Below are 12,378 nucleotides of genomic sequence, written 5' to 3'. Positions count from 1 at the left end.
CTGAGAAAGCAAAATGGGCCATAAGCTGGGACAATTGGTCCCTAAATAAAGGGTCCCTTCACCAAAAATCATTCTCTAAGAGTTCCAAACAGGTTGTTTAATCCTCATATTGAAGCATGAATAAAAAGGCATTAACCCTACCAGAAGGACTCAAAGCTGGGTATTTCTCCACTTAGCAAAATATTAGTCGTGGGCCAAAAAAAGTCTGTGTTACTGCAGAAAGCAGTGAGGTGATTTCTGGGGCTTTCTGGTTTTGTTAGGCAGTAGAGACTCATTTCATTAACAGGGAACCATGTTTTCATGACCTATTACATTTACATCTCACATATCCTGGTATACAAACAGTACTTACTGAATTACCACTGCGCCCTCAAGATCTCATGCCTCCCACCCATCACCATGTTTTCATCTAGCGAGTTAAGTCAGGAATTCCAAAATGTGAGACCTGGCTTTGTTGATTCAGTGACCCTGATACTCAGCCATGCTTAGAAATGGCAGAGCCTGTATTCTGCAGTAGTCCTGAATAAAACTTATTTTCCAGGCTTCTCTGCTTCACTTAAAAAATATTGCTGAGGGTTGTCTGCAAAGTATAGGACTGGGGGTGGGGAGGGAGGTACGGGGATCTTGGGAGACTTGGAAAATATACCCCTACTCTGCAGGAATTTACCCCAAGTTCCTGGACAGTCCATTTAGGAGAAACCCAGTGTCTCCAACTAGGCCCTGAGCTTCTGAACGGCAGAAATGAAGACCTGTGCTGAGCTCCAGTACCTCAAGACCATGGCAGACTAGGCACTCAACCATTAACAACTGCATGAGTACCAAGCAGGAACTTACAGGGGTGTTCGAGTCAGCCCTGTAAGTGCAAGAACACCACTGTACTGATTTCTAATTCCCATGAAAAGAAACCTCAATCCCCTGCCATGTGATTAAGAGAGACAACAGGGTAGTTTTATTATTATTATTTTATTTTCATATACAAAAAGATAAAACTTGAAATAGCTCTAGATTTTTCCTCCTATTGTTGGGGTGTGGCTGCTTCTTCACACAGGGGGAAAAAACTACATTCACATCGGTTTATTTGAGGACCCAGTGCAGAGTTCAAGCAGCAAAACCCCAACTTAGCAGATCTAATTTCAAACTTGACACTCATTTCTAAAATTACCACAGTAAAAAGGAACAAAGATCCACTGCAAATGAATGAACTATGATACAATGTTCTTTCCAAAATGTCTTCATTTTGCAACTGTAATTACATGGATGTCTGCTTTAGGCCATTTTAGATGTGTGCGTGTATATAATATATATATGTGTGTGTGTGTGTGTGTATATATTATATATACACACACATATATAAATCAGCACACTTTTCAAATCCAGACAGGGTAACAGCAACAAGCTTAACTCTGTATATGTGTGTGTGTGTTTGTATATATATATGTATTTTTTTAAACATGATACTTTAGTATAACTTTTGTTAATTCAGTAGTACAAGCTATTTCTGTTCTACAAAATTTTTATTTTATAGCTACAAGGGTGAAAAGTGACTTATTACATTTACATCTCACATATCCTGGTATACAAACAGTACTTACTGAATTTGAGCCAAAAACTAGAAGTCTTTATTTTTAGTACGTGAAGAGCTTCCTCACTTCTACACCTTAAGTCATATACTAGTCACATTTCCAGAGTTTGTAATTACTCATTGTTTTAAACCGCAAGAAACAGGTGAATCCAGACTTTTAATTACAATGGTTATATACAAGTTAGATAACACAGCTCAGTAAGACTTCGCTATCCATCCTAAACCCGACACACACATTCTCCACTAAGTTAGACAAACCTTAGGGGGTTTCCTTCTTTTCCTTATACATAATGTACAAATTTAGAAGTAGCTGGTAAAACTGATACATAAAGATGGCAAATGAGAGGTGACATTTTCTGTTGGTTCCAAAATTGGTCCTGCAAATTTTGTATTCTGCTGTGTTCTTTAACTGTGTGTGTTACATGCAGAAGCTCTTTTTACAAGAATTGACATCAAACTCAATGTAAGTTAAATTTACAGTACTGTAAAGTTACTCAGATTCAAGGACAAATGTGGAAAAATATTAACAGGTGAAAAATTCGGCCTTTTGATGCTACCACGATCATGTCAAATTCGTAAGCAGATTCTTTTGTACAGTTGAAAAATGGCATTGTGTGGATTTGTGGCATGGAACTGAAATCTAGAAGTATGCTTCTATTCTGCGGTAACCCTCACCCTCAATTCTTAAGTACCACTCAATTTTCTTTGCATTTTTACAGAATTCTAGAAAAAATTGGGGGGGGGGGGGAGAAGCTGCTGGCATTTTAACAATCCCTCCAACTCACAGGAGGTCTTAACACTTCCAGATGAGGTCTCCTAAGAATCTCTATATGATCACTGGCTCTCAGATGGCCTTTGACAGTGACTTGAACACTTTCCAAATCAAAACCCCGATGTTTCCTAATCTTTCCTACTCTCATCTCTGTCATTGCTGGTAACATCTGAATGAGCTCATTTTTTCCCTTAATGGAGAAATTATTTGGCTAAACATACACTTAGCTTGTGGCAGTGCTCTGAGAAAACCCCACTTGGGCTAAAGCACTTGCAGGGACTGAAGTCAACAGTCCACTGAACAGGGCAGAGAGCAAACACTTTGAGGGCTGATCAGAACCCACTGGGAACACACTGACCTTGGCATCCGACAGTCAGCAGGACAGCCCAGGCAGGGAGCCCATGCTCATATGGCTGACTTACCACTTTTAATCTTGGTCTGCCATCTATGCCCCAGAGACAAAAATTCAAATGTGGTGACTGCTGGTTAATTAAACTTTTTGAACTGGTAAAAAAGGCTCTTTAAAAATATATATATATTTATTTAAAATACATCAAAATGACAAACAGCCATATCCCGCAAGGCCTAATTTCACAGCAACATATGCTACAGACATCTTCCCAAAATGCACAGTGGTGGATGGTGGGTTTTTTAATCCTGCCATTTAAAGGAATGTTCTACGTTTGAGTTTTAATGACTGGAAATGTGTTACAAAGAGCTCATCTTTGGAACTTATTTGTGTGCAAGACCAGCCAATTGAATCACTTTGCCTATTCAGACACAAGAATACTGAAAATGGCAGAATTCAAAGAGGAACCCAGGAAGCACCGTTCAGATGACACTCTAGACCCATCCCACCACAGTGCAGTGAAGAGCTTGCCAGAAGCCCCTTTCTCAGTCCTTGGGAAGAGTTTAACTTTAAAACAAGTAAGTGCCCATACTTGGCAGGGTTCCTGCGTGTGTATGTTACAAGCCTGCAGTATCGAGAGGACCCAGATGGTGACACGGTTCAACATGAGGTCTGAGGTAACTGGTTCTTCAAATACCTGGAGTACAGAACTGCATCCAGAAATTACAGCTGGGAAAAAGGAAAAAGGTGGGGTCTCGGGCTAGAAAAGACAAGTAGAAAAAAGCTTACAGCAGTTGCTTTTGGGGGGAGGCAAGTGACAAAAACAAAGGCACAACAGAATTACATTCCAAGACACGTGGCTGGAGAGCAGAGAAACGTTCTTTCACGGGGAGCAGGGAAAGGAACGACAGGTTGGTTCCCGGACTGCTACTGGACCTGCTGAAACTAAATTTACTCCAAGCATAAAAGGGGTAAAGTATAAAAATTCACTCTGAACCAGACTGAATAAAAAGCACAGCTGGTATAAAATGACACATCAGGGATTCTCCTGACAAAACCGTCCCAACCAGTGTACTTCTGAGCGCCACAGCCTGGGTCTGGGGGACAGGCCTTCAGCTGGGCCTCAGGACTTACAATGACGATACAAAGAATGAGCTTCATTATTCACCTTCCCTGTATCCCCATCCAAAAGGCTCACCCAAGTAACCATCCACTCTCTACCCCAAAATAAAAAGGCTAACATGAAGACTGCCTCCCATCCCCTGGCAGTCATGCTGACCTTTGCAGGAAGAGCAGGAAGGGCCATGTGACAGCTGGAAGATGCCCTCTGGTATGGGGCTCTGAGCTCCCTCAGAGGGCTCCCGGTTGTGACTCGCTAGATCAAAGCAGGGAGCTGCCCCAAGCACTCTCATATCCAAGAGGCCCCGACCAGAGAAGACACAATGTGCCCGGCAGCTCACCATTTCACTTGATCGCTGTGTCCACACACCACCCTCCTTTCTGTCCTGAAAACTGGAAAATTTGGTCCTAGATAATTCAGTTTTGTGGATTCCTCAAATCACCAAACTCTCATTTCAAATGTTTATAGCCTGAATCTTAATCGTCCCAACCCGCCCCAATATGCACTCCCATATGAGTTCTGTTCCTCAAAACACCCTCATACGACTACACCCTGTGGCAGGAACTCACAAACTCATTTCTAACTTCAGAACCCTTTGTTCAGAAGAAATCTCAGGAGGAAGCACAAATGTAAAACACACCGCAGGCTCTTCTTGCCGCTCCCCAGCCCCTCGCCTCCCAATCTGCAGGGAGCTGAGCCGGAGCATCACTGTCCCACACAGCCACAAGTGGAGTTTTGGCCAAATGAGACCCATAAAGGGCCTCCAATCTGCCAGTGTATCGAGAGAATCCATATGAGCACTAGGTAAGAGCTCCACACCACTCACACTCCAGTGTACATTTATCCTGAAAGGTAAAGCTCATTACTCTGATTACAAAATCATTCTCATTCAAACTCACTAGACTTTATAAAAATAATCTGTGGTATAAAACAATCTCCACACTGTGCAGAAGAATCTGTCAGGTGATATAACTAAATATATATGTAGAGCTATAGATTTTTTAAAGTAAAATTTCAAGTGTCATATCTCTATTATAGAACCTATTCTTTTATTTACAATGCTACCTAACAACATTCCGATGCAAACGTGATTGGGAGAAACAGAATGATCCCATGCCCAACCAACAGCAGAAATCCCCAGGACTCAAGACAGAATGCATCCATTTGTTAAAAAAACAAAACAAAACAAACCCATCCTCACCTGCCTAAAAAGCATTCACTAATAATGGGTCATACTTTTCATAACTGTGAGCTCAAAAATGTAAACTTTGCAAATAAATGTAACACTTTCCCACAGATGTCCAGAGAGCCCACGTTTGAAAAATCCACTGCATACACACATGTGCCCGAGCGTATACTTCTCTAGGGTCCTGTGGTTGGCATGCAGTGGTTCTCAGAACTGCATAGGCCCCAGACAGCCCAAAGATACTCCCGGAGAGAAAGGGCAGCACAGGGCCCATCACCACACACTGGCATTTTGAGACTATGCATTTTAATTCATGAGGGAAAACCATTTGTATTATCTCTACAAGCTGCCATAGGAGCAAATAAAGTATCACTGGTTTTGGCACTACAGGGATACATGGAGTACCACAATCAAAAGTCCTGCTTCATTCACACCTGGAAGATACAGTCACAAAAATGTAAAAGCTTGGTAAAATTTAAATAGTGACAAATTGTTTAAATTCAAAATCTTGTCCAAACCCAAAGTTTACAATGGACCCCAAATGAGTATAAAATAGAAATATTCAAAATATCCCTCTAGATAATTTGGACTTTTATTTGATGAGTTTATGGGTCTCTTGGACCCACTGTTTTTAAAATGTAGCTGAGTCAACTGAATTAATTTCCAAGGGGGGCATTTTAAACCTCAATTTCTTTTTGCTACAAAACTAAATCATTATTTTAAAAAACTTTTCCAAGCCTTCTAAAGGTTTGGGATACATTCATAGGTGGATTGCTGGTTACAAATCAACTACCAGGAATCTTACTTAAATAACTATGCATATAACCCTGAATTCATTAAATCTAGACTGAGAAGATAAACAGGTCATCAACTGAATTACTGGGCCTGTTTCTTTACCTAAAACATTACTGTTAATCAAGACTTAAACTCGTCATTACTAGGTTGAACACCTATTAACTACTGACTAATTAGTTCAGCTTTTATAAACAGCCATTAACTAAGGAATTCATGGCACCCAAATGAGGAGAAAAAGCTACCTTGCCCTCTTTCCTTTCTGGCTGCTCACCCTGGATGGGAGGTGGGGAGGGTAGATGAGTCAATTCACTGTGCTTCTTAGAAAGGTGTGGTCTAGAGAGCCCCTGAAATGTGAACCAAGCCTGGCTATCTCTCCAAAGATGAGCCATTAAGAATCCAACAGGCTACTGAAATAGCTGGGACTGACAAACTGAGTTAGCTACAAGGAAATGCTTTCCAATTCAGATACTCATCTAGTGAGCCAAGTTCTCAGGAATAACACTTGGCTGTTTGACTTCTAGTACCAATTCTAAACACTTACATACATATGCTTACTGTATTGCTAAAAACCACCAAATCCTTGTATTACCAGTATGTGCTGGGAACTTTACATTGCATCCTAAAAAAGGCAAAATTCCATTTGCAAGAGGGCCACCCACTCCTCCCACTCCAGGAAGAACAGCCGCCTCCCTACCCTCATGGCTCAGAGCATCAGGCCACATGACAGGCTTTCTGAGCCACACACAGCACACATACACACACATGCGCAGCTGGGCTTGCCACCAAAGAAACACCACACACATAGCTCAAGCACTCAGTGTGTCAGGGTAGCAGGGAGCAAGAACATGGCAACTGGAGAGAGAGGTGACAGCAGAAAAGTGCTGGGTCACCTGCTTTGCTTTCTAAAGCATGACATGACAAGCCATGACAAGAAGACTGGCCTGGCCCCTAGGGGCAGTGAAGAACTAGCTCAGCGGCCTAGAGAGGAGAGATTCTGATCTGGGCTGAGAATATCTGAGTGGGGGGCTCAAGCCACTTGAAGATGTTCAAAGCTGAACAAGATCTCTCTTGTTCTCCACACACACCCAGGTCCAGACAGGAGGAATTCTGAGTCAGAAGATGCTGGCACACATGCTCCCCAGGCAGCACTGATCCCTCCGGGCACCTACACCTACACAGCCCTGCTGAACAATGAAGGACAAGCCAGCCATGTTCAACAGTGAAGGCCGATGATGGGCCAATGATGGGCCAATGATACTCACCACTACCCTTCACAACCAGGTCTCCCTTCCTCCTAAGAACACTCCACCTACAGCCCTCACCCTGAGTAACTCACTCAGAGGACTCCTGGGAGGGACCAATGGTCCCAGGAGAAAACCTGGCTGATGCCAGCCCCTAAGGACTATGTCCAGGGCCTCCCCTGGTCCATCATTAAGAATTCTTTGCAGGACAGTGTGACACAGTGGCCTCTGTCCCCACTCATTTCCTCCTCCTCGTTCATTCCTGTATTTGTCTGGCTTGGGATATCTTCCCAGTGATCACGGCCGTTTTCAAACGGAACACATTCTCTCCCAAAGCTCCACCCCACATCCAGGAGCCTGTGTGGAAGGAAGAACACTAGAAAGGAAGGAGCAAGGATCCTTGGCTCCTTCCCTCCCCTGACTTGGCCACCCTCTCACCCTAGGTGGGGCAGCCTCTCCCACAGGCAGGCAAAATGATGCCAGACTCCTACCAGCCTTCCACGGGTGCTTTGGGGGGGGGGGGGGGAGTAGTTCTCTGAGCCCTCTAGAAGTAGACACTGCATGAAATCTTTGTGGAAAAGAACACAGGCAGAGGCCCTATAACCCAATCAACATAAACCAGAGCTCTAAATGGTTTGCTCCCCAAAGAGTACATGACAGCACAGACACTTTATCTGAGGCAAAAGACCCGCCCAGGCCCCCAGGGACGTGCCCTGGAAAAGGATCACTCACCCTCTTCTGCCATCAGCAGCAGTCAGGGATACTGCCTGATGGGTGCCTTTTACACCACAGCATGAGGGAAAGGCAACCTGAAGCCCAAAGAACTGGCGCTCCCAGACTCCCCTCCCCCCCGCCACACCACACAGGAACCATCCCCAGACACTTCATTCTGGCGCCACGGCCCGATGGCAGCGGAGCTCAGGGTCAGCAAAGAGGGAGCCCACCCAGATAAAAGGCATGTAGGCCAACGGGAAGGCCCACCCTGTCGGTACTGCAAGCTGACCAGCAGGTCCCACACCAAGGCCACAGCTCAACCCCCCACAGCCAGGCCAAAGATGTGTTCTGACAAGAATCAAGCCGAAAGAAAAATCTCCCACAGGAAATCTAAAACCAAATGCAGAGGCAGGGTTTAGTGTTCCACACTGGGTAGGATAAGGGATCTGATCATTCTTGTGGCGAATCAGCTGCATGTGTTAGCGGTTTATTTGTTGCTGAGGGTGCAAAGCAGATGCCCGAAAAGTAGAGATGCACTGCCTGAGGTGAAAGCTAAAGAAATTAGATATGGCACTTTTCAATAAATATTTTAAAGCTTTTTAAAGAAAGAAGTGGAAAAGAAAAGCAACTGCTGTAAGGCCTGTTTTGCTGTTAAAAATTATTCTGAGGGAAGAAAAATACCACAGCACAAAACAGTTAAAAAAAAAAAAAGACAACACTGCTTACCCCCAAAAACAACAACAAAAAAACCCTGTCCCTGTAACCACCTTGGCCAGCTCACAGCTTGACCCATGAAGCAAAAACTGAGCTCTGCGAGGGGCACACACACACGTCCCACAGCACCCTGTGCCCAAGCACGGAGAGAAAGAGACACAGCCCAGCGGCAGGCCCCAGACGCGCGGGGCGCGCGAGCGCGGGACGTGCGCGCTCAGACGGACTCCAGGGCCCGGGGCGAGCGCGCCGCTCCGGACACGCCCCTCCATCCCAGACGGCCCCGAGTCACCGCGGCGGACTCACACAGCCGCTACCGGCCTCCTCCACAATCGCCGCGGCTCGAGCGAAATGACCTCAAACACGTCTAAGGGCCACAGTCTGACCAAGTTAAAGTGGGGTTACCTCTCATTCTGAACACTGACCAGTCAGGTTGAGGGAAAGATCTGAACCTCCACGCATGTCAAGAGGAGGCGCCCCTCTCCCGTTCTCACCCAGGTCAACCTCTCCCCATCGCTCACCAACTCACCTACCCTCAAGATGAAAGAGATCCAGTTTTTAAATAGAAGTCTCGAGAAACCAGAGGGAAACGCCTTCACAAACAAGAGTGATGAATGCCCAGACGGCGCAGACAGCCAATCTACAGTTGACAGTTATTTACAAGGGGGCGTTATCAAACAAAAATGGTAGCACTCCCTAGAAGACTCAAACTTTTTTTCTTTTTCTCTATTTCTTTTAAGTTTTCTTGTCATAAAAGCCAACTTACATTAAAATATACGTACTACGAGACAACACAACTAATAAAATATATAATAAAACTTACACAAGTAGAAAATTCTGAGGTATTTCTGGTTTGAGGTGGTCTGTGGTCGTGAAGTTTTCTTTTACTTTTCAAAATTTAAACCTCGGAAGCCACATTGCAAAGCATGTGTGTATATGTGGATGTGTGTTTTCGTTTTTAAAAAAATTTGCGTGTTTCATAAATTAAAAAAATTCAAATGTTGAAACAGCAGCATTAGGAACATTCACTGACTAGAGCAAGGTTATGGCATAATAGAGAAACGGTTTTTAGAATATGCACCTCTTTGAGGGGTCTGGAGAAAGCCGTGTGCACGAGCCACATAAAGGGACAGCGATGTCACCACACAAGGCCGAGCCAGCCCTGCAGGACTCGGGTCTTCAGAGGCAGGCCGTGGCAGCCCACCCAGGGAATCCTCTTGCCCTGGCTGTGCAGGGCGCCCATGGGCATTTCCCTGAACTGCACCAGGAGGAAGCAACGTGTTTTAACTTTTTCCTCCATTAAGATATTTACACCATTGTCTTATGAGGAATACAGTCACTAAAACATGATGATTTCTACCCCTACCTAACCTTAAAATGAGGGCAGAGAAAACATTTTGTCCAACGCCCAAGCCCAAGTCAGTGGGAAAAAACTGGTCAGGGCCAACAGATGGGTCAGAGCCACACCTGTTTTCAGACTTTCTCCAAACCCCGCTCTGGCCGTTAATGTTCGGTCTCCACACGGTCCTTCCCCTCGAATCCTGGTTACCTGAGAAGTAGCCTCCTAGCAAAGGATGTTGCTCCGAATGTGCCCGAGTCCAGTGTAGCTCTGTTCCAAACCCCCCCAGTTCTGTCCTCCCCTTCCAACTCCGGTCCAAACCATCCTCATTCTCATCCCCGTTTTTCCTCGGTCAGGACAACACCCGTTAATCCGTGAAAGACACATCTGCTGTTTCTTAAACTCACTGTCTAAAAAGGGAGAAAAACAACAAAGGTGGGGGGGGGGAGAGGGGGATGAGGGCAGGGGGAAATTCTTCCTCTGAGGAAGGTGTGTTCTTATGTAACAGTCTTCAAAGGTTCCTCTAGGTAGAGTTTGCAGCATTAAGTTTCCTAAGACAGGAGATGGGTTTCTTTGTGTCACAGATTCTGAGACAACAAACAAAGAGAAAGCGGGAAAAATGAACCCCAAAGGACAGGAGGTGGCTGAGGCTCTTCAGCATGGCGCTGGTTCTGCATTCACAGCTCAGCACCTCAACGCCTGCTGACGTGTCCGCTGTTTGCGATACAGTAGAGCAATGTGCTGGTAAAAACTGATCCAATCCAAAAAATAATATTAATAATAATAATTATAATAATTATAATAATAATAAAAAGTCAAGGTAAAATAGCAGCTGCATTTTATGTGTTTGTTGGTGTTATGGGATTTCCAAAACAAAACACAACTTTTTTTCCTTTCCTCTTCAGATCCACTCGTTCCTGGGCTTAGATGCTCGACTCCTTAGGGGGCAGGTCCACATTGGTGACGGAGGTCACCAGGGAGACAAGACAGTCCGAGGTAGTGCCGTTGACTGACCTCCGGATTAGGGACACCCGCTCCTCCACGCAGCCCGCAGACAGGCGAGCCTCTGCATCATGGTCCCAGCACTCCTCGATGGTCACGCAGAGCTGGGCCAGGCCCTGCACGTTGGTGAGGAGAGGGAAAGGACAGCCTTGTCAGTGCCCCTCAGCGAAGACAAGCATGGGGGACAGGCAAACTTGAGGATGTTCCTGAGGATCAGGCAGAGAGCCCACTGGTCCCACCCCCAGCAGCAGGTGAACTAGCAGGGGCCCAGGGGACACTGCAGAAATCAGGATGCCTTCCCTCCCAGCAGCTACCATCCTGAGCCCACTGGACTCCCTCCACAGCCTCAACATAGGAAGGGACGGGGTTGGGCCCCTCCTGGGGCAGACCCAGCTGCTTGCCTTGGGGCAGTGATACTCAAACAAAATCTTACATGAATCCCAAATCATGTAGGGGCCCACAGTGCAGCCTCAGTTACAGTGGGGACCGGAGGAGGGCTTCATCCCACCCTACTCCCCACCAGCCCTGGGGCCCCTCCCAAGAGTCCGGGGCACGTGGCATGACACCCTCTGCTGGCACACGCACAGTGGAGCCGGGAAAGGCAAATGCCCACATCCAGGGGCTCTCCGGCCTGCTGGAGACCACCCCAAGATCTGTCTGCACCGTGGGCTCCTCATCAGGGAACTGGCCGGACCACCCCAGCATGTCTGCCCTGGAAGACTGAGAAAGTCTGAGGCGAAGGTACAGACTCCGGCGCAGCCTCTATGTCCCCATGTCTCAGTTTTCTCCATCTGCAGCCCCGGGTTCCAGGGAGCAGCACTGCAACTGAACTTGGCCCCTGATGCTATGTACGGTAGACTGCTAGCCTCCAGTGACCTCAAGGCTGTCCTGTTTCTGAAAGGACCGGGAGGTGCGCAGGGGGAGGGGCTCAATGGAGCTGAAGGCAAGTGTCCTTCCAAGACAGGAAACAGTTTTGATGGCAGGGGTCTTTTGTACAATATCCCCAGCTTGGAGGAGACAAGATGCCACATGGCTCGGTCCAGGCCCAGAAAGATAATAAAGGCAGAGAACAGAGAATATTTAATCAGAGCTAATCCATATTAAGCATTTATGTGATAAGCATCCTGCCAAGCAATTTACAATAACTAGTTAAATCTATTACTACCCTGGGGCACCTGGGTGGCTCAGAGGGTTAAGCGTCTGCCTTCGGCTCAGGTCATGATCCCAGGATCCAGGGATCAAGCCCCGCATCGGGCTCCCTGCTCCGCGGGAAGCCTGCTTCTCCCTTTGCCACTCCCCCTGCTTGTGTTCCCTCTCTCGCTGTGTCTCTCTCTGTCAAATAAATAAATAAAATCTTTTAAAAAAATAAATAAATAAATCTATTACTACCCTGAGGAGACAAAGGCTCAGAGAAATAAAGCAATTTGCCAGAAGCCACACAGCTACCGATGGGCAGATCCAGGATTCAAACCCAGACGTGTCAGGCCCAGGGCCAGTGGCTCCCCTCCACAAATGGTCCACATGGAGGCCACACGGACCCCGATGAAACAGACTGTCAGACCCCATC

The 12,378-nt window shown here is 46.1% G+C and overlaps 1 protein-coding gene across 3 annotated transcripts in view; it reads right to left on the bottom strand.

Annotated features, from left to right (window-relative positions):
- Positions 1-944: 944 nt before the first annotated feature.
- Positions 945-12,378, bottom strand: part of ACVR2B (activin A receptor type 2B) — a 41,451-nt gene continuing 30,017 nt past the window's right edge. For all 3 annotated transcript variants that reach the window (XM_081824550.1, XM_081824546.1, XM_081824538.1), the window contains exon 11: positions 945-10,927. In XM_081824550.1, the coding sequence (XP_081680676.1) occupies positions 10,733-10,927 (195 nt within the window). In that variant the 3' untranslated portion in view covers positions 945-10,732. The remainder of the gene's footprint in view (positions 10,928-12,378) is intronic.

This window comes from Leptonychotes weddellii, chromosome 1, assembly GCF_054177405.1.
Source record: "Leptonychotes weddellii isolate Sample4059 chromosome 1, ASM5417740v2, whole genome shotgun sequence".
In the NCBI taxonomy this organism is placed as follows: Eukaryota; Metazoa; Chordata; class Mammalia; order Carnivora; family Phocidae; genus Leptonychotes; species Leptonychotes weddellii.
Note: the sequence above shows the minus strand (reverse complement) of the source record. Positions and strands in the feature narration are given on the sequence as shown.